The 23,404-nt window shown below is 34.1% G+C and overlaps 1 protein-coding gene across 1 annotated transcript in view; it reads left to right on the top strand.

Moving 5' to 3' along the window:
• Positions 1 to 22,499, top strand: part of LOC149803129 (protein canopy 4-like) — a 39,714-nt gene extending 17,215 nt beyond the window's left edge. The window contains exons 2-7 of the mRNA XM_089952748.1: positions 6,620 to 6,740; positions 8,625 to 8,765; positions 10,156 to 10,240; positions 12,419 to 12,536; positions 16,042 to 16,155; positions 16,973 to 22,499. Of these exons, the coding sequence (XP_089808874.1) occupies positions 6,620 to 6,740; positions 8,625 to 8,765; positions 10,156 to 10,240; positions 12,419 to 12,536; positions 16,042 to 16,155; positions 16,973 to 17,046 (653 nt within the window). The 3' untranslated portion in view covers positions 17,047 to 22,499. The remainder of the gene's footprint in view (positions 1 to 6,619; positions 6,741 to 8,624; positions 8,766 to 10,155; positions 10,241 to 12,418; positions 12,537 to 16,041; positions 16,156 to 16,972) is intronic.
• Positions 22,500 to 23,404: the final 905 nt, after the last annotated feature.

The following is a 23,404-nucleotide window of genomic DNA, read 5'->3' as shown; positions in this document are numbered from 1 at the left end:
GTGTGATTTGGATTTGTAACATAGCTAAAAAAAATTTAAAAAATTTCAGTCATATCGCTACAATGTCTGCAGTGTGGCAAATTATAGTGATGTCTAACACTGGGACATCATGCCACAGACATGTAGCATGATGTCCCACCCAGTCACATTATCCTGACACCAGTCCTACCAGTTCTATCACTAACCTCTTAATGCTGAGTGCCAAGCGAAGCTGCTGTTGGTATCATTTTTATAAGTCTTTGGTATGACATGGTCAGAGATAGAACCCACAACCTCCCACATCCAAGGTGAATTCTCTAACCACTAGGCCACCGGAGCGGTTACAATTTTGGGACCATGAAGCCTCTGTGTGTGTGTGTGATTTGGATTTTCAATGTAGCTTTATAAAAAAAATCAGTCATATGTCTGCTGTATGGCAGTTTATAGAGATGTCCAGCAATGGGGCATCAGGCTGCAGACATGTAGCATTGTGTCCCACCCAATCACATTATTCAGGTTGACCAGTCCTAACACTACCCTCTTAATGCTGAGCACCTAGCAAGGCAGCTGTTAGTACCATTTTTATGTATTTGGTTATGACTTGGCCCAGATTTGAACCCATGATGTCTAGCATCAGAGGACATGCTCTAACCGCTGGGTAACTGGAGCAGTCCCACAAATCCTGGACCCTCAGACTATAGAAACTAAGGGTTCAGTTGAAAAAAGTGAGGGTCCTAAAAGAAAGACATATGGCTGTGTTATCAATCACACAAACTGAAAGAGAGAGAGAAAGATAGAGACATGGCTTTTCAAGTACAATTGTATCATTATAATCCTAATGATGTGTGATCATTAAATGATAACACTTGGATTGCACCCAACCATACTGTAGAAGACAAAGTTATGGACATACTGAGTAAACCACAGTCAAAGCTGTTGGTAACATTTCGAGAACTGGACCCTCAAACAGAAGAAAGTTGAAAGTTGAAATATACAAGGGTCAAGAAGACATATATGTATGATATCATAGAAACAAACTGAAAGAGAGAAAGAAGGGTTGAATGAAGACAGAGAGAGCTGTTCAAGTATAATTATAATCTTGTTTATTTTCATTGTGTGAGAGAGAGATTTGGATTTCTAACATAGCTTTAACCAGTTTTTCAGTCATATCACTACAATGTTTGCAGTTAGGCAATTGATGGTGGTGTCTAGTACTGGGGCATCATGCTGCAGACATGTCGTCTATTCACATTATCCAGACACCAGACTTACCAGTTCTAACACTAATCTCTTAATGTCAAATGCCAAGTGAGGCAGCTGTTAGAACCATTTTTATTAGTCTTTGAATTATGACTCGGCCAGGGTCCAAACCCGTGACCTCCCACATCTGAGGCAGATGCTCTAATCTCTTAGGCCACCAGAGCAATCATTGATGTTTTTCAATGGACTTGTGTGTGTATATGCATATATATATATATATATATATATATATATATATATATATATATATATATATATATATATATATGGCGATGAACTGATGATGTTCAGCTTGAAAATTGTCATTTTAATTCAATACTTTTTAAACTAGTACCACCACCAAGGCATATTTAAGCAGCTAAAATAAAATACACAAAATCAACTTTTATGAACATGTTTTGACAGTTATTTCACAACCAATATCTTAAAGATGAAACAAAGTTCTGTCTCATTTATCCCATGATTAATATTTAAAAAAGAATGAAATAGACTTTATGAGTTTTTACAGTAATTGGACTTTATGAGTGTTTACAGTAAAAGGAATGTGTGATCAGAGCTTAACTAAGCTCAGTTATGCTTGATTACCCTGCTTATACCCACCCCTGGTAAACTAGATATGGGAGACTTGGTTTACTCCAGTTTGCAATGGATAAAAATGAAGTCTCAATATCCTAGTACCATCTTTAGCATTTTCCATAGGTGTCTTTTTGGAATAGCTACCTTGATTATTTTTAGTAATACATATTGCTACTGGGAAATTAATGGAGATATTTGATATATGTATTAGGAGGAGGACTAGAAATCCCAGTTGTAAATTTACAGTGTTTTGGAACTTGTGCTTTAAATATCTTGAAATAATTGGGTATTTATTAGGATATATATCACATCATTTCATGTGTTTCTGGTCACTCTTTTCATATTTAGTGAATAGCTGTTGGGTGATTTCATCACAAGCCTATTTTTTATCAGCTACCAATAGATGTGGGACCTATTGTGTACAAACCTTTTTGAGCTTCTAATGATTTTTTAATTAAAAACAGCTATTGATTTAATTCATGTAATAAAAGAAATATCTTTCAGTGTGTATTGAGCGTTGTAATTTGTTGGCCCCATGACAGCAGCCACTTCCAGCTCACCAGTTCTAGATCTTCAAAACAGTTTAAAAAAAACATTAAAATTGTATGATATGTCAGAGAATTGCACCCACAAACGTTGATACAAATTTGTCTTGATATTAAACAGAGAGTATCTTAAGAGCAACCGCCCTTTATTGTGTACTGTTTGCACAGTAGCAGAATTGTTCTTCTCTGACTCGTTGCATCACTGTCATTTATGTATGTTACATATATGCATACATTTGCATGAGTCTTATGCGCTGTATGCACATCTACAAGTCATTTTATAGAATGTCATTTTGTCATTTGATGAGCTTTAATTTTATTGGCAGTTTAAAAGTAAACAAAAACTGTATAACAGAATAATTTTATTCAAATCTTTATCAATCTTGCCTTTTATACATACCTGCTCATGGTTTTACAAAAAAAGGAAGTATTCTTATAAACTTATGAAGATAATCTTGTAATATTGGTAGTGGTGAAAGCACTTGAAGATGAAGATTGAAATGGGTGGTTACTTGGGGGTATGTTTTTCTAACATTTAATTCTTTCAAATTCAGAGTCAGACAGAAACTAAACAGTTATGTTAGGTTGGCAGCCAGAAAGTACTTTATGCTAATTCTGTGGAGAAACACAGAAAAAATACAATTTTAATAAAACTATCACCAAAACCATCAAAGTAAAATAGCTCAGGGACTGGACACTGCAGAGGAGATCAAAGGATTTTTATAGCCAGCCAGGAGCATCCTACAAACTCATTATGTACCAGTATCCACACCACAACCATTCTCATACCCCCATTTCTCTATTTTAAAAACAGTAATAATATAATTTTGTTTAATTTTTATGTGCTTCTTCTGATTCTTTTGATATCTGTAAGATCATGGTTTGAACAGTATTTACAAAAATCCTGAAAAGTACAGAAAATTGAACAAGAGTCATATTAGATGACTGTGTAACAAACATAAGCTTATTTTAATTTCTGTTCCCATTAAGCAAAAACTATTTTTAGTTTTATAATGTGACTGATGTGATTAATGTAGGCATATTGTTGAAAGCATTGAAAAATGATAAGTAGATATTAAAGGAAAATTATATATACACTATTGTAATAATGTTAGATAGTAATAATTAAGCATTTATGGCAGAAACATTTTATGGTATAGTTGAAAATCAACAAATTAGAAAGAAAAGTATAAAGATTGATGGAGTAGATAAAGCAATTTTACTTCAGTTTAGGTTTTTTTATAAACAAATATGTACTAGAGATATAGTGGCTTAAAGTGAAAACATAAGTATTCATTAGGCATTAATTATGTACATATAGGCTACCTTGAAAAACCTCCTTATTGACCAGAACCAATTGCAATAAGTTACCCATTAATAATGAAGTTATATCTATAATATTGGGCAATATTCATATTGTTTGGTTTCTGACAGTAACATATTTTGTAACATTGAAGAAAAAATGCTTTTCAGTTTCTGGTTCAAGGCATACTGAAAAGCTCATTATTCATTAAACGCGAAACTAAGTTGAGGTCTTGTGTGCATTAATTTTGCTATTCAGTCTCCTTGATAGTAATAGATTGGGACTTTTCAGGATTTATGTTTAGGTGTGATTTAAAAGAGTACATGGTAAAAAATAAACCTTGTTATAGATTTGTCCAGGTGATGGGCATTTAAAGGTTTGTGCCATCACGAAGTTGTCTATTGCTTAAATGCTGGACACCTGCATGCATTATGGAGCCATGCCATATTTATTTTTAAAAAAGTCATCAAATATTTTTAGTGCCTTGTTAAAAGTCTTTCCCATTTTGTTTCTTACAAAATTCTAGCATACAATGTATATTTTACTGCCCCCAGATAAGATACTACTTGCTTCTGCTTGTACTACAGAGGAACCTGTCTTGAAAGACCACCACTTCTGCCAAAACATAATGGTCTCTCATGACAGGTGGTCTCTCATAACAGGTCATAACACCATATAATCAATAAATATGTACATGGAGAACCTGGTCTGTCAAGGCAGGTGGTCTTTCATAGCAGTGGTCTCTCAAGACAGGTTTTACTGTACTATTACCATTTTTATGTGATCTGTTTCATATTGGGTGCATTTATCCCAAATAATATCCCTATACTCCAAAAGACTTCTTATAAAGGTGAAATAAAGAAGTTCTAATGATTAACCCGTCAAGTTTAAATATAAATTTTGTAGTATGTCTAACTTTATCAGCTTTTTTGTAGTTATTTCCATCATAGTCAGTGAAAGGGATTCATTTAAAGTTTGGCCCAAGTGCATATAAGAAGTGACATTTCTAAGAACGATGTAATTTATTAAAAATTGTTTGTGTTGTTCCCTTTGAGATTTTGTGGATTTTATTATTGATCCGGTTATGTTTGGATTAAAATCAACTGACGATTGATTATGCCATAAATTGATTTGAAGTATTTTCATGCAAAATACATGTACCAGCAGCCAGGGTTGGGTCCTCAAAAATAATTGACAACAATGCATCATCAGCAATGAGTCTTATACTGGACTAAATATCGGTCACAATGTCATTAATGTAAACTAAAAAATAACAGTGGTCCAAGAATAGATGACAGAGGCACACCAGATATATTGCTTTTACCGTCCTATGGCAACCATAAATCCAGGTACCTGTGGGTCCTGGAAATGTTTTGGAAGTTAAAAAATTAATTTCATGGGCCTAAAAAGTCATGGAATTTCTCAAAACCTTGCAAAATTTTGGAAATGTCATGGAATTTCAGACAAGGAGTTAATAAATAATTGATTACTGCTAATTTCTAGCTCCAAGCACCGATTAGGAACTGTTGTTTTGAACACAACACAATTACAATCGACATTGCAAGATATTGTGGTCCTAGAGTTTTGTGAAAAGACACTGGAAAAGTTTTATAAAAGTCATGGAATTTGCTTTTGTTAAGTCTACAGGAACCCTGATGAATTTATTCCATGTTATTCTATATTTTACAGAGTTGATATTTAGTATTGGCTCATGATGTCTAGCCAAATTAGTTGTTATTACATGCCAACATATATGAGACTTCAGGATAATATTTGTTTAGGCTTGAATAGGAAGAAAATGAGCCAGTTTCCAAAGCTTGAAGGAAAGATATAAATCTATGGCTTGTGCCACCTTGTTCAAGTTTGTGATAATTGAAAATTGTTTACAGCAATATAAAAAAAATGTAGAAAAAGGGAAGTTTTAAAATCAAGATAAATACTCTGATCTTTTTACTGTATTACTAAAATTTTGATGTTTCCCAGTTCTACAAGGAAAAAATATAACAACAATGGACATGAGTGTGCATTTATTTGATGTAAAGAACGTTTAGCAAAAGTCTGTAGGTTGAAATAATTCTGAAGTCAAATCATACTTGTATTTTCATTTGTGGTGATTTTTTGAAAATATATATGCAGTTATTCAAAGTAAACACAGTAATATATTTGCTTTTTAAAAGTGATAGATGCAGGAGCCATTATAATTTACACCCGTTTCATATTCATTTCCCAGACATTTTGTGTTTAGCATATTTTGTTTCACAGCATGGTTCTGTACGAGTGAATGCTATTTTGTGCACCAACAAAAACAACAGAATTGTTATCACATTAACAGAACTAATCTCATTTATGCTTTGAATAATATCATGAAAATTGATTCCATTCTGCTTGTTCTGCGGATCATGTCACATATTTAACCCATGAGCTAAAACTCCCAGTATGATGATTAAAGTGTGTACTTAATTTAGAAAAGAAAGTCAGATTTGTATGTCAGAAAGATCTACTTCTTTTATTCATCTAGCTACTAATTATGTTGCATTGGTTTCTTCACTTGAATGAAATAAATAAAGTTAAAAAATAAATTCATTTTATTTTGGGGACTTGGGCAATAAACTTTGGATTTGATTAACTACTTACCATATATATTCCCTTATAAGTAGAGTCAAAATGCAAGCAACAAAGATGCTGAAGCATATTGCGCCTGCAGATAAGTGTCTGTGTTGTTTACTTTACCAATTACTCCAACAAACTGCATAGAAGCAGATCTGTCATTGCATTATATGACAGCAGATCTGGGTCTGTGCAATTAGCAGTTGGACTCAAGAGCATATATATACAGTATACATGTATCAGTGAGGGGGATTATGAAATCTTGAACATGGCATGTAGCTTCAATTTAAAGTTAACCATCGCACATGTTAATGATTGACATTAATAGTTTTTCGTTTTCTCTTCATAGCATGCAAGTACATGGTGTTAGAGTTGAAAGCAAGACTTGAGGAAACAGGCAAATCCAAGGAAATCATAAGGACTGGTCATGGCCTGGACACTAAGAAAAAGGAAATTAAATACTCTACAGCGTAAGCATCCGGTACTTTTATGAGGCTGTAGTTATTTACAATAATAAAACTCATTAGGAGCTACAGTTTTCTATCTACTCTCTGCCATTAAAACCAAACATTTTCATAGTCAGACTCTTGACACTCTGGTCTTCAACGTTTCCCCTATCCCCTAACTTAGGGGAATGTTCATACCAACATCTGTTTAGAGAAAGAGAGAGAGAGAAAGACTTGCTTGGAACATTTTGAACACGTAAAATGTGAAGGCAGAAAATCAATAAAACATTATTGGATATTGCTCACATCAGATGATAAATTTCAGCAATTGCAGTTTCAGTATAAATTGTAATAACGTTTTAATGTTTGCAAGTTATGGTAAGGTCAAGATTATCCTGAAAAGTTTCTCCATTGATGAAATGCTCAGATAAAATTGTGAATGATAAGATTTACTGTTTTTTAGACCTTCCAAAATTTTCTCTGAATCTGACTTTGATCAGACTGTAAAGCTTGTTCAGAAACGAGCCTGCCACTACAGTAACTTTGCCATTTACACAAAACAGTTAATTGCCAATCTCATTTACTTCCACCTGCTTTGAAGAATTTTCATTCCCAAACTCGTATCACTTGTGACTTATCTTATATTACGTAGCATATTCCTCTTAATTCTAGTCTTGAAAAATCAAGCCATTCTATATCTGCAAACATTTCTTTTCATCATTGTTGGAAAGTCGGGGTGGGTGGGTGTTGGGGGGGGGTGCCATTTAAAAATTTAATTCCAGACTGCTCTTTGTACAACATGCTGTCAACTGTCACTGTAAAAGATAAAATGATCGCTAATTATACAAAGTACCTGTGTACAGTACAGCTTTCCCTTTCAAAAAGGACCTATGTATAGCACATTTTTCATAATTAAAAAGTACACAGCACCGCTTCCCTAATTATAAAGTACTTATGAACAGCACAGCTTCTCTAATTATAAAGTACTTATGTACAGCACAGCTTCCCTAATTATACAGTACCTATGTACAGCACAGCTTCCCTAATTATATAGTACCTATGTACAGCACAGCTTCCCTAATTATAAAGTACTTATGTACAGCACAGCCTCCATAATTATAAAGTACCTATGTACATCACAGATTCCCTAATAAAAGGTACCCATATATATGATGGCGATTCATATAATGAATGCATGATAAAGAATTCCATGAAACTGGCTTCATTTTGTTCTATTATTGCTACAGGATTTATTTCATTTGATGGCTAGTGAGAATAAATTCTAATGTGGTTTACATCAATATCCCATGGCTTCTAAACAAGCATGGGATACTGAGATACATTCCATCCTTACATATTGTGTACACAGGTACTTTGAATAATTAGGGATCATTGTATCACTTTTACAGTGACAGTGATGGCAGTGGCATTTATAATCAGATATTGTGTATTAAAATGTTTTAGGCTGGAAACTGGTTGAAATTCAAAGATCAATCATTGGTTCATTATAACCACAAGTTTAATCTTTTGGGGGATATTTTATAGTTTTAATATTATTTCATAGTCATTGTGATTTCACAGACATGGGAATGGTCAAGTTGCTTGTATAATAGAAAGGCAATTGGTTACCAGCATTGGTGACATCTGCCATGTCATTGGTGACATAGGAAGGTAGGATGGATTAATTGGAAACTGTTAGTTACTTAGTGTACTTTTCCTGGAACATTTAGTTTAGAAAAGTTGAAGAGTTAAAAAGAAAGCATTAATCATTTAAATTCTGTTATGGTTTGAGAGTCATGTGTATTAGGGATATATCACAGCATGGCTTACATGTAAGAAATAGATCACATGGAAGCTGTAAGATTGAAGAGAAAAATCAGTGACCTCATTCATACTGTTAATTTTCAGAGAGCTTCGACTGATAGAAGCCCTTCAGGAGCCTCACGTTTGTGACAAGATACTGGAATATGACGTACATAAGGAGAGGAAAGGCAGTCTACGCTTTGCCAGGGGACGTAGTCAGACCATGTCGACACTACAAAACCTAGTGTAGGAATAGTTCTATGGATTATTTTTTTTTGGAAGAATACAGTCAAGAGTTGGCATTTTGACTGTTAATGTTACTAATTTGTTTTATTCTTGCATGTGTTTTTAAAGTATTCAAAAAGTTGCAGGTCATATGTTGCAAAAATATCTTTGGATACAAATTATATAAATAATTCAAGATGAAGGAAAATGAGTATACTTTAGTGAAACATAAATTACTCAGGTGCCAGCAATTAAGACTTGTGTGGCCTGGATCCATCAGATGGCCGTTGATTGATTGTTGTACCAATCACTCTTTAAATGTCTTACATCATTTTGTTCTTAAAAATTGACAGACACATTCTGTAGTTGTACATTAGTCTGTATATTTGTACACAAGACACCAATGAAAATACTTTTATATTTTACATTTTAATTTAGATGTATGGATGAAGTCTGAAATAATGAATTCCTATTTATCTTATAAATTATAATGAACATTGTTTTTTATCCAAACTACCAATTAACTGCAAACAATCCATGTCTCCTGATGGATTTGGATGAATTGATCAGTGCTTATGACAGGATACTGGAATATGACATACATAAGTACCTTTAAAAAATATTAAACATTAACCTAATGGAAATGGAAATAGAGAATCTTATTTGGATGTTTACGTCATATAAAATTATTCAACAAGTTTCTTAAATTTGATGAATTTGAAATAAATATTCAGTTCCATTTGTCACATGTAAAAATATAATTATTTTTAATGAAATAAACTCATTAAAATTTAATAGTTTTAAGTCATAAATTAAATTGGATTCATCTAGCATTTCACAGTTATTGAACTGTTGTTATGCCATTATGTGAAACATTTACTTTGAATGGACTCATGACATGAAATTTCCCTAGGTAAATATTGAAAACAATGAGCAACATCACATAATTAATAACATGGGATACAATATAATTATGAATTTATCTGTGTGATATGTAATGGAGGAAAACAAAATAAAAGCAAGAAATTGAGCCTTCATGATGTTTCAGTTTAAACCTAACAGCCAGCAGAATTTTTGTTTAAAAAGAATAATGTTATATTTTACATTCTGTATTTGTTCCCTCTTCCTGTGTGAGAAAGGTAGCCTGGCTGTTCAGAAGTTTACCAAAAACACAACATCTGTTAATATGTCACCAGTGTTATATGTCACCAGTCAGTTGGGTAGAAACTTAAATAATAAATTTCATGCAGTATTAATAGGGTTTTTGTAACTTTGCTGCCTTGTGATGTTTATGTATGGGTTTATTTGCATTTCTCTTGAAACATTAAAAAAAGTAACTTTTAGAAATTAGGTTAGTGTACTTCAGTGATCATACTTCAAGGAGATTACACAAAAAGATCATTCTTTATAGGAACAAAGGAGTGAAAGTGGAGCTTGGTATTCCTTATCAGATGTGGAATGACACTCCAGCTGAAGTTTCACACCTTCATAGAAAGGTAAATACAAATATCTGCTGTTACTTCACTGTTGTGAGTGTTGACCATTCTACGCTGTCCTTATTTTGCATTGAACTTCATTTGTGACACAAAATCTGTCTGGTGTTCATTCTTGACTGGCGCGTCACATAATGTGCCAGCAGATCTAGAACCATTCAGTTTGATAGGAGTAATCTAGCAAATCTAGGACCATTCAGATTGATAGGAGTAATCTAGCAGATTTAGGACCATTCAGTTTGTTAGGAGTAATCTAACAGATCTAGGACCATTCAGTTTGTTAGGAGTAATCTAGCAAATGTAGGACCATTCAGTTTGTTGGGAGTAATCTAGCAAATCTAGAACCATTCAGTTTGTTAGGAGTAATCTAGCAGATCTAGGACCATTCATTTTGATAGGAGTAATCTAGCAAATCTAGGACCATTCAGTTTGTTAGTAGTAATCTAGCAGATCTAGGACCATTCAGTTCGATAGGAGTAATCTAGCAAATCTAGAACCATTCAGTTTGTTAGGAGTAATCTAGCAAATCTAGGACCATTCAGTTTGATAGGAGTAATCTAGCAAATCTAGGACCATTCAGTTTGTTAGGAGTAATCTAGCAGATCTAGGACCATTCAGTTCAATAGGAGTAATCTAGCAAATCTAGGACCATTCAGTTCGATAGGAGTAATCTAGCAGATCTAGGACCATTCAGTTTGTTAGGAGTAATCTAGCAGATCTAGGACCATTCAGTTCGATAGGAGTAATCTAGCAAATCTAGAACCATTCAGTTTGTTAGGAGTAATCTAGCAGATCTAGGACCAATCAGTGTGTTAGGAGTAATCTAGCATATCTAGGACCATTCAGTTTGATAGGAATAATCAGTAGAGCAAACAGTATAGACCCTAATCTACTGGCCCAGTTTGTGAGGTTATGAACAGATATTATTGTAAATTCCTTGAACAGTGATTCTAGTCTGATGCATGTCAGCAAATATTCATACAATGTAACATTTCATGATTTCTATGGATGAAATTTCAAACTCCTGTGCAGTAAGTTGATTCTGTCTCCTGCAGTTGCTACGTAAACAGTAAATGATAAACACTGTTTGTAGATAGTTAATATTTTCTTAGATTGATCATGCCTTTAGAGAAATCTTCATGGCTACTCATTAGAGATGAGTGCCTTTTACTGCTAAACACACCTTTAACACAAATCTCTTATCAAACATGTGATTAAAGGATCATAAATATAATTATATTTGTAACTTATTGATTTGAGATGAGTACAACTGTTTTGTGAAGAAAAAAAAAATATTATTGTGTTACGAAAAATGAAAACCTGCTGTTAAAGTTATTAAATTTGTAACGATTACTCAGGAATTTTCCTACATTCCATTCTGACTCAAAGTACCAAAGTACCACTACCATGAAAAAGTACCATGGTACATACCACTAGAAATAAATATAGTGGTGAACCTGTATGCTGGAAATATGGCGCACTTCTAGTGGATATGGTGACATATTTCTGGATATGCAACATGGACATTCTCATGAATGTTGTAAATTTGATTTACATGGTGCCAGTATCAGTAATTTGAAATATCTTTTTGTTTACAAAAATTGTATTGATACAAATGGATGACACTGATGATTCAGTTAATTGGTTTTATGTATTTCATCAAATTGTACTATTCAGAGTCAGTGTAAACTACATGAAACTCGTTGGCCTCAAATCTCCACTTGACCACTGCTGGGTACTGTAGTAAGCTTTTAAACATTGTTGAAAAAAACAGTTGGATTTTTGCTGCTGTTGATTTTGAAACTGCGTAATTATTTGAATTATATACATGTTCTGATTCTATAACTAACGTTAACTTCTTGAAATTTGGGTTTGATGGTGGTCATTCACATGACGTCACAAAGTACAGGTAATTCCATTTTTTTTCTCAGGCTCTGACAATACAAAATGAGAAAATACTTATGGGTGCTTTATTTTATTTCAGTATCATATTGTCAGACAATTTTTATTTGATCTGCAGAATGTATTATATATATGTATATAATAAGACATAATTATATGTGAGTGGAATGGGGTATTGTTATTATTATTATTGGTGTTATTATTATTATTATTATTATTATTATTGGCATTATTATTATTATTATTATTATTATTATTATTATTATAACACCATTACAGTGCTTCAAGATAGTGGAGGATTATGAAGAAGACATAGAAGAATGGTATTACAACCATCAAGATCAAGACCTCATGGAATACATTTGCAAAAATATCGTTCTCAAAAAAGATGACAGTAGTAAGTTGATGCCATTAATATTTTTATGGGATGGCCCAATCAGATTAAAGTTAAGATCTCTGACAGGCACTGATAAAGGTTCATGTTCTAGTAACCATTAGAATTCACAGTCCACTTAATTTTAGTAGCCAATTAGATAAAGCCTTGCATATCACTCTAAGTCCATTTAATATTAGTAATGATATGTTACAAGTTTGTTCTCAGCCATATAAAAGCTGAAAATGTGATCAGTGAAAATGTTTGCTGGACCTGACCTGATATCAGCATCCATCAGCTCTGCTTTATGTATAAGTAGATCTTGATTTTAGTCAGATTGGGTACGACCCTCCTTTACTGTTGGTTGTGTATTCATCGACTATCATAATTGCTTGTTACCACTCTGGCAGCCATGTGTCTGATTTGATTTTGATCAAACTTGGATTAAGAGATTATATCCTCAAGAACTCAGTCTGATAATGAGCAAGATCCACACAAATAAATAAGATAATCTTGCATCTAATTGACTGAGCTTTTTTACACTCAGGAGGCCATATTTAAATCTGGTTTTGATCATTTTTGGAATTTGTGCCTATATCATACAGAATACAGATTAATCAAATTATAAATGAGCAAGATCCATGCCTATTTTGGGAATGTAGATTAAGCCAGATGTGCTCTCTTGCATGTCGTAAGGGGTGACTAATAGAGGTGAATTCTTTGCAGTCTTGATGATTTAATTCTATTTGCAAAGTTTAACTGAAACTGAGCAAGAAATAGTCTCTAAAGTGGTGACAATTTCAAAAATCAGAAGTAAATTACCTCATTAATATGTGTGACTTTCACCCATTACTGAATTCATGTAAGCTCTTAATCGTATAAGCCTATATTCCAAGTTTGATCAAACACAGATCAGAAAATGATTTTCAGAATGGTAGCAAGGAATAAATCATCCCATGAGGCTGCTGGATCTCACTCATTATCATACTTACCTGAGATCTTTTTGTGAAGGCAGATATTGTTAGCTCCACCATACTGGTGTAATATTTCCTGTGATCTTGATCATCAAGGCACATATTATTAGCTCAGATATACTGTTGTAAGCCTTCTTGAGATCTTGATCAACAAGGCACATATTATTAGCTCCACCATACTTTGGTAAGCCTTGCTGCTTTTTTACAGCCCTCAAGACATCAAGTGCTGGTATTAAAGATGGCAGACAAGGATTAAGTATACTGTGAGAGCGAAACTTTGCTTGATATATAGACAAAACTACATAAGTGTTTTGTTCTGAAGAATCAGGTTTGATATGGCATAGGAATATGTTGAAGCTATCAGGTCAAGGTCATATTCCTAGACCATATCATATGAGTTCTTTATGTAACTGGGACTGGACCTAGATATTTACTGTGGAGTTGAATCATCAGTCTGTCTGCACTGAAGATATGGTGATTTACTCCTAAGCTTTGAATCTTTAAAAATATTGTATGGAATACATCAGTCTGTCTGACCCTGTGTGGCAGAAGCAAGGAGTATTCTCTATGGTTTGGAGATCACCTAATGGCCAAGGATCCCTGATTCTTGTTCCCATGCTGTCATTGCCAATAAATAATAGATCCTTGGCCCCTCCCAAAGAAATATAAGTGACTGGGAGTGAGTCCTGCCTTCCCAGAAGGGATGAATTGTGAGTTGCACCTTCCCAGCAACATGAAGAAACAATATGTCTGATCTTTGTTGCTGGACAAGTCTTTGACTCGTCACTGTGCCAGTCTCTGTCCAGTCACTGGGCTGAAAGTGCCAATGATTGGGTCATACTGGGCATTCTGATTGGTTTGGTTTGGGGACAGGAATCAGGTCCATACCTCTACCCCCTCCCCATCTCTGTGTTACCATCCAATCCATATGGGATAGGGGGTCATGTTTTGTTTGCCCATCTGGAAAAGAGGATTAGATAGGCAACTCTCCTTCCCAGTTTTCCTTTTTTAATTTCCATGGAATTTGGGGACCTTGCTAGTAGTAGTGAGTCTTGACATAATGGATGTCCCTGACCTGATTTCAATGTATGGAGGACATGACAGAAGGGGGACCTGCTATGTCACCTGTGTCCTCATCCATCAGAATAGAGTTGGGTTGTCAGTCTCCTCTAAGACCGTTAAGAAGGGAACAGCAATCCCATTTGCCTTGGAGGACAACTAGACAAAAGTATGCTTAGTCCCATTACCCCCACCCCACCCACACCCTGTGTGAGCATCTATGGGATGATGCAAACCCTAAATCAACATATCCCTTTCCAGAGAGGTATGCCAGGAAGATAGTTCTATCTTTCCTTTGGAGCAGGTCTAGGAAATTATGCTCTTTCCATTCTGATGAACTCCAATGAGTTCCAAGAAAGGGTGGTTAGCGCATGTCCTTCCCTTCCATTTGGGTTTCCTGCTCCTACCTACCTGTCAGGTTAGGTGTTGAAAAGGAGGAGGTCCGGACATTTTGATCAAAAGACCAGTCTGGCGATAAAGATTTCACAGACAAGCACATTTTGAATCTATCAGCAAAGTTGCAGCTATTCCCTGTCATCATTCAAGGCTAGACTTGCTTATACTGCAGTACATGCTGCTTTCCCACACAATTTTGCCCAAAGCTTTCTGGGACTGAGGACAGTAAGATTCTTTCTCGTTTGTATGGGCTTTCTGGATCCTACTCTCTTCTGTTGCTCCCAAACTCTGCTATGGTTTTTGAGCCTGTGCACAAGTTTTCTCAGGGCCAGGAGTCCACCAGTCAACTGAAGGTGTGGCCTATTCCCCTTTTATGCTCCAGTCCCAAGTCTCTGCCTACATGCCTCTAGCTATTCGGTTCATTCCCCTGCTTGGCCCCTCATGTCCCTTCCCAACCGATTCAAATAGTGTTTTGAAGCATTCCCTTCTCAATGTCATCACAGCATTCAGATATGTGTATTAATTAATGCCAATCTTGCATCCAGTATGAATTATAACACTTGATAATTGCTAAGTACAGTATTTACGCCATGTGGGGTTTTTTTTAGAGAGATTTCTAATGATATCTAGTTGGTCATATTAGTGCAAGTAGTGCCAATCTTGCGTCCAGTATGAATTATAACACTTGATAATTGCTAAGTACAGTATTTACGCCATGTGATTTTTTTTTTTCGAGATTTCTAATGATATCTAGTTGGTCATATTAATGCAAGTAGTGCCAATCTTGCATCCAATATGGTCACCACAGTCCTTTATTTTTAAATGCCATTCTTCTTAAGAATGTCAGAGATGGCTTCCAAACATCAGAGATGATTTCCAAATTCTTTCCATTGTAAATTATTGGTCCCTTCATCTGCTTCTTGTTTTGATGAAATAGTTCTTAAGAAGTACTATTCCAAAAGGTGAAAAATAGATGGTGGTATGTAGTTGTATTAAATTAACCTAAGATCTTTGACCATGAGTGATATGATGGTATCACCCTTCAGCATTTTTACTTTTTGTGTTACTTTTTTTTAATGACAAATTTTGATCAATTTCAGGTTGTCTTTATGAAGTGCCTGAAATAGAGTCTGATAAAGAGAAAGAGTCTGATTCCAAAAATGAACCTAGCAAAGAAAAGAAATCAAAGAAGAAGAAAAAGTCCAAACCTAAAGGTTTGTATAATAATTTGTTTATGGATATTCAAATTGCGTGGAGATACAAGTTATACAAAAAAACAATACTTTCAGTCATTCCACTTTATGAATAAAGACTCAGACATTTTTCTACCTGTATTAACTTTGATCACAAGCTCTCTTTTGTGTACAAGTATGTGTATATTAAAAAAAAACCTTAGAATTCCATTTCTTCCTTTACCAGATTCCTACAATATGTGCTACTATTTGCTATATTAATGTACTTGTTCAGACTAAATCATTTTTGTCTTTGCATTTGGAAAATTGTACATTGATTCTTTCCACTGCACTTTGACCCGATCCCCACATTACATAAACATTGTGAAAAATGATGTATTAGATGTCAGTTTGGTGAATATTTTTTTCAGTTCCATTTTTGACCTGCAATATAGATGTAGATACTTATATTGTTTTCAGAAAATAGTGCAGTAATACATTTATAAAACATAAGTATTGGTGACTAGAATTTTACACATCTAATTATGGTCCACAGAGGATCTGGGAGAAAAAAAAGAAACTATCCATTGCAAACACACACACACACACACACACACACACACACACACTGCATTTATTGGTTATTGGGACATTGTTGTAATCAATTAATAAACATTTACAATTAATACACAGGTGTGAACTATTTGTCTTCTATGACATATTGATCTGTAGGTATAATTTTAAATACATCAGTGTTTATAGCAGTGACCTTTAAATTCAAAAAGAAGGAATTCATTTTGTACATGATTTTCATTAGTTTTAAAAGCAACAGTACTTATTAAAGTGTCCTATTTTCCAGATCCTGAGAAAGCAAAGGGTGACTTTAGTGAGATGAGTGACGAAAAGCCCGCAAAAGTAAACGATGAATTGTGACACAGCCTTTGGATCATTTTTCAGATTTGTCTCATCCCCAAAAGCTTCCTCTGATACATGTATCAGTCTTTATTTTAACTATTGACTTAGTTTTATTATCTTGTTTTGAATATTGTTTGGCATGTTTAGATTCTTTTGCAGGCTGGGTATTTAACTGTTAAGATTACCTCAATTTTGAAACACATGCTGATCAGTCATAATGCACTTGCAACAATGACAGTACATCATTATGGCTATTCCAGTAAAATATTAAAATATACATGGGACCCAGGGAAGGCACTTTTAATGTAGAGTAATCACCCATAGATGCAATTTAGAATTTTGTTGTTTTCATATGAACTCTGAGTACCCTAGCATATATTGTTTTTAAAGTGCCTTCCCTGGGTACCATGTATGCATAAATGGAATAGCCCATAACATTTTTCCAACATACAGGCAATGAAATAAATGGTGGAAAAGGAAGTCACAAAACGAGTATGTGATTTATTTATCTATGTTATTGATATGAAGATAACATCCCTGCTACTGGTCACACAAAATGCATAAAAGATTCATCTTTTTTTAATATATATTTTTGTAATAATGCATACCAGTATCTCAGCATCTTGATTTAACAATAATCACAAAATGACATCCATGCCATTAAATTGGTCTGATTCACAAAAAGATTTTAATTTTTCAGGAATAATTTTGAAACCTGTGGCCCATTTACATGTTTTCCATGGCAGAGTACATAATTTTAAAAGGTTTTAGATTTTAGGTAGAGAGGACTTGTATTTATTATTTTATGGTTGTGATTTCTTTACATCAAAAAGTATAATGATTTTTTTTGTATCATAGATCTGATGATGGTTGCATTTATATGAATTATCTCTCATTGTTGATTACTTTTCATTTTTATAGTAATCTTTAAAATGAGAAACTCATTATACTGTCATGTTACCAAGTCATCATTGTAAGCAGTCTGTGGCAAACAGGAACTCCAAGAAGTGGACAATATTGCAATAATTGGCTGACTGTAAGAAAATTTAGGTTTATCAGGATAATAGATTTAATTGAGTGGAATATATCATATATTTAAAAATCCAATGCAATTTTCAGATGTAACTTACAAAATGTCTTTGATCAGTATGCTGGTCATGAAAATGGGGCCAGCATTGTATCTGGATAATTATCTCAACCTGCAACATTCTTGAATATTGTGTTTGGAGAGTTCATAAATCGATGTATCAACCTAAATCAAAAGTTGAAAATGTATTACTGTTAATTGCATCAAGAATTGCTGTCAAAGTCTCAGTTGCTTTCATTCCTAAAGAAAATTCATGCCATTATCTTAGTGTGTTAGTGAAAAGTATGTCTAAGAAATTTACATTGCTGGAAAGCTATGTCTGATTTATATTAGTGGAAAGTTATATGTGACTAATTTACATCGGTGGAAAGTTGTGTCTGACTAATTTACATCAGTGGAAGTTATATCTGACTTATTTACATTAGTGGAAAGTTATGTCTAATTTACATTAGTGGAAAGTTGTATCTGACTAAATTACATAGTGGAAAATTATGCCTAACCAAGTTACATTCTTCAGAGTAAGAGTTGCTTTCTTATTAAATTATGGTACCTGACTGATGCCAAGAAGGATTTGAACCCACAACCCTGTGACTGCATGTTCAGCATGCTAACCATTTAGCTATATACATTTAGATGCTTCCACTAAAAACAAGATTAGATTGTAAGTTATGATAAATACAGAAAGTCGAGTTGGCACATTATTTAATTGGATGCAGCAAAAGATAGTTTGGGATAACAACTTAATAAATGGAAATAATGATATTAGTCAGTCTAACAACTTAATCTAGGACCAAGGTGACAAGGCAGTAATTTAGATGATCATACAATCATTGAAGACAATGTACATGTTTATGTTTCTCACATTACCTGTTCCTATTAATCCAGGCCTTTTGGTGAATTACTCTGAAATTAATACAAAAGGAATCTTTAAAATAATATTGTCAACAATTGTTTTCCTGGAAGTGATAGTAAAATTAACTTCAGAACATTCAAGACCTATCCTGCTTTTGCATTTTCCAGAAATAAGCATTTTTCACACTCCAGTAATGTGGAGCCCTATAGGCCAAATGGTCTAAAGCACTTGCCTTAACTGATCACTGCCGTCTCACCTCTGTCCGCATTGAGTCTTGGGCTTGGCCAGTGTATGTGAGGAAGCTTGCCAGTAGCTTCCCATGGTTGGTGGTTCTTTCAGGGTTTTCCTGGGTTCTTTCTCCACATGTTATACTGGTTGCCATGTACAGCCTATCTTGTGCAGAAACATGGCATTAGACCCCAAAATGGCAACAGCATTCCAATACTTGGTGATCCAGACAAAACTGAAATAAATTTCCCATAGAAAATGCATAAATTCAATATGGCTTATCTGCACAACACTTTATGGGTTGTAAAATTCTGAAACCATCTGAATGTTTCTAATTATAACAATAACACAATGTTTGACTGAATTATTTTGTATTTCAGCAGACAAAAGAAAGCAATAAAGTAAAGAAAGTCTGTTTTCAGTGCATTTTTTTTATAAAATCCCTATCTGTTGCTGTATCTATGTACCATTTGCTTTGCAGTGTAATTTCTTTTCCTTTTTGTAAAATAGTGTGCTCTCATCTATTGTTGTCTCTTTTATTACCATTGTTTTAGTCACATACTTTTTGGGGGCTCATCTTTCTTCTTTAAACTGGAGTCCCTGGTCTTGTTAGTCTTGCATTTGCATATCTCACTTTTCCTTCAGGGATGACATGGGCTGTAGTTTGTACAAGTCCTCTTTATCTGAAAACTTCTAGGATTATGTAGAATTATGTACTTGGCAAGGGTGAATATTGCCAGCTGAAATCATATTCCAGTATATTGTCATAAAGATGATTGTATTGCAGTATGTTTTAATATGCATTGCTACAAAGTTTCCAGTTTGGAAAAGACCTTCTGATAACAGCTGTCAGCATGATTTGCTAAATCGGATTATAATAGATAACATGTTCTACCAGCCATGTGACTCATTATTTGGGGAGAAAATGCAGAATATCTCATGTTACTAAAAACATCTGTAGCACTCTGTTAACAATTTAATTCACCATCTTCCTGTGTCAAAATAACATTCTGCCTGCTTACTGAGTATAAATTCTGGTTCAGTCTTATTTAACAGTGATTGACCATCAACCATTACTAAACCATTCATTTGACAGGTACAATGTTATTTTATATTACCAAGTAATATTTTGAATAAACAAAAATAGTTCCACAACCAGTCAAACAAATAGGGTTCAGATACAGATAAAAAGAACCTGATCCAATACAAAATGCAGTATGATAGTGTGCTGATGTATACCAATATGGTGAACATGGAAATGGGCCACATGGATAGAATTATTCCAAAAATTGAAAATATTTCTGAATACATTCAACTTGATGGTGTGGATGTCAAATTATTATTCTTTTACAGCAAAATCCTGAGGTATGCATCTTTATGGAAAATAAAACTCAGAAGATGAATGTGTAAAGACATTCCATATGGCTGTAGCCAGTAATGGGATTGCTATTTTTATTTCAACAAAATAGAGTTATTAATAGCATACCTTTTCTATGGCTTCCACTTATACCTTCTTTTAGTCTCTGATGATTTGAAAAATCATTTCCCACAAGTTTGCACCATTGGTGGTGCATTATGATTGACAAGTGTGAAATAACAATTATATGTCTACCAAATTTTCAAGACGCAAGATTAGGTACATTATAATTGTAAAAATTACATCATAAATTCAAGTCAGAATGTTTCACATGGAGATGCAAACATTATCATATTTTTAAAAAAACAAGGAAACACGATTCAGGATTTTGATTAAGAGTTTGATGCTACTGTCTGTGCTCACTTACAAGTAGAATCAAACTGCAAACAAAAAGATCCTGATCTGCTATAATATAATATGCATGCAGATCAGGGTCTTTGTTGTTTGTTCTACTAATTATTCTTTACAAACTTCACATACCCAGATCTGCCAGTGCATTATGTGATGGCAGATCTGGGTCTGTGCAGTATGCAGTTGAAATCGTCTTATAAGGATGCATATGCTGTCCTTGTACTTACCATCTATACTCATATAAATTGCATACAAAACTTCAATCAGGGCATTCCTTTGATATCCTAAAATCCATTAACATTCATTGGTTTCATCATATATTCTTTCCAGTAACTTGGATCCAACTGTAAACAACATAGACTCTGATTTGCCATCACAAAATGCACTGGCAGATCAGTGTCTATGTTGTTTGTTCTCCTAATTACTCTTAACAAAACTGCATAGACCTAAATTTACCAGCACATTATGATCTGTACCTGTGCAGATGGACAAGACTTATGAGGGAGTACATACTGTAAGTCCTGGCATTACTAATGGGACCCCTATCATCACATCTGCAGCTCACATTCATTGCCAGTATTGAAAAGGATGAAGGCTTTGCATCACATTCTCTAATATAATAGTTAATTATCAATTACTATTGTTATCCATTTAACTACTGTTGTAGTCGTGTAAATGTTTAAAAAATGTTACTTGTAATTTTCACATGTATCTGATTTTTAACTTTCACATTTCATGAGCTGTGGAAATTTGTGTATGAAATTATTTTGCATTTTGTTGGCTTCTCTCATATTACATCAAGGAGACACAGTGGTTAGCATGCCAGACTGACATGCGAAAGGGTGTTGGTTTGAATCCTACGTGGATCAGCTACTGTGGTGTGTCCTAGGGCAAGGCACTTTACTCCATTTGCTTCAGCACTAAAAATCCTACTTGTATTGCTGCATGAAACCAAACTAAATCATAACACATCAACATATAATGATCTTGTTGGCATGTTAACCTTTAACAACTGTCAGTGTTTGTTTTATGAATAATAACACTGCAAATTAAGAGATCTGTTTCTCTATTACAGTATGTACAGTACAAGTGAGTTTGTATTATTAATACAAAATTAAGCTGTTCTCATCTATATAAAAAAAACACTTCTTTATAATCATATTCTACAGCTAATGTTTTCTTTCAAGAACATGGAATAATATTCAACTCACAACTGAAAGGGTGTGGGTTCAGATCCTACCATCGGGTCAGCTACTGTGGTGTGTTGTTGGGCAAGGCACTTTGCTTCAGTTGCTTCAGCACTAAAGCTGTACTGATGTCACTTCTTGCCGATTATGCCAATACAGCGTATAGCCAATTATTAAAATTGCTGATACCGATTAAGAGACCGATTATTTCAAGAAACAGCCTGTTCTGCGCTGTTAGTGAAAGCACTAACATTTACCATGACCTATTTTTGTTATAACTAACCTCAGCTATTTGTTATTTGTTAGTTCAGATTGACTACTGTACTGAAAATATTATCTCTTACCTTTCATATGTGTTTGTTGTTATTTGACCCTTTTTAAAAAAAAAATATAAGAATTATAAAGAATTTACAATGCATTTTAGGGGCCCCATGTGCCCAAGTTGACCGAGGTGATTGACTTTAGAGATCACTGAAATCTCACCTCAGTCCATGTGGGTTCAAGTCTTGGGTTCGGCCAAAATGGGTACGTGAGAAAGTTTTGTGGTTAGCTTCTCATGGGTTGGTGGTTCTTTCTCCACCAGATATACAGGCTGCAATATACAGCCTATTACATGTTGCAAAATGATGTTAAACTATAAAAACCACAACAAAGCATTTTGTTTCAGTCCTCGTACATGTCCACAATATTTGGCAACTCACTGCCTAACTCCATTTGTACCGTGAAATGAATAACATTAGATGGAAAAGAGAACAAGCATTTAAGACCCTAGTGCTACTATTAATTTTTTTTAAAAAACATTTAGCAAATAATGAAATGATTTATAAAAAAGACTTGTTTATTTATATCATTATTTTATTTTCTGCAGTTCTCTGTGATTTAAGGCTTATCTTTTCTTGATCCACCAGAATCAATAAAGCCAGTTATTTCAACCATTCAAGCAACCACTCTTTGTTGCCAGCATATTTTTGATCTTCTGTATTGTGCATTTGTTAATCCAGGAAATTAAACATACTCTGACGGAGGCAAATTGACTTATTCAGGTACCCACAAAAATTACCTTTTAGGAAAAATCCATGATAATGACACTCATGAAAGTAAATGAAATGACTGGATTTATCTGCAAAGCCATGCCAGCTAATTTTTCTAGAAGCTTAAGTTACTATGGAAGTCTTTTGAAAAAAGTCTAAAGTGTTAGTGAGTTTTGTGATGAAGAACCCAGTTTCTACATGGACCTGTTTTATGTCTCATTT

Source organism: Sinohyriopsis cumingii, chromosome 3 (genome assembly GCF_028554795.1).
Source record: "Sinohyriopsis cumingii isolate HCF-2022 chromosome 3, ASM2855479v2, whole genome shotgun sequence".
Taxonomy (NCBI): domain Eukaryota; kingdom Metazoa; phylum Mollusca; class Bivalvia; order Unionida; family Unionidae; genus Sinohyriopsis; species Sinohyriopsis cumingii.
This window is presented reverse-complemented; position numbering and strand designations above follow the sequence as displayed.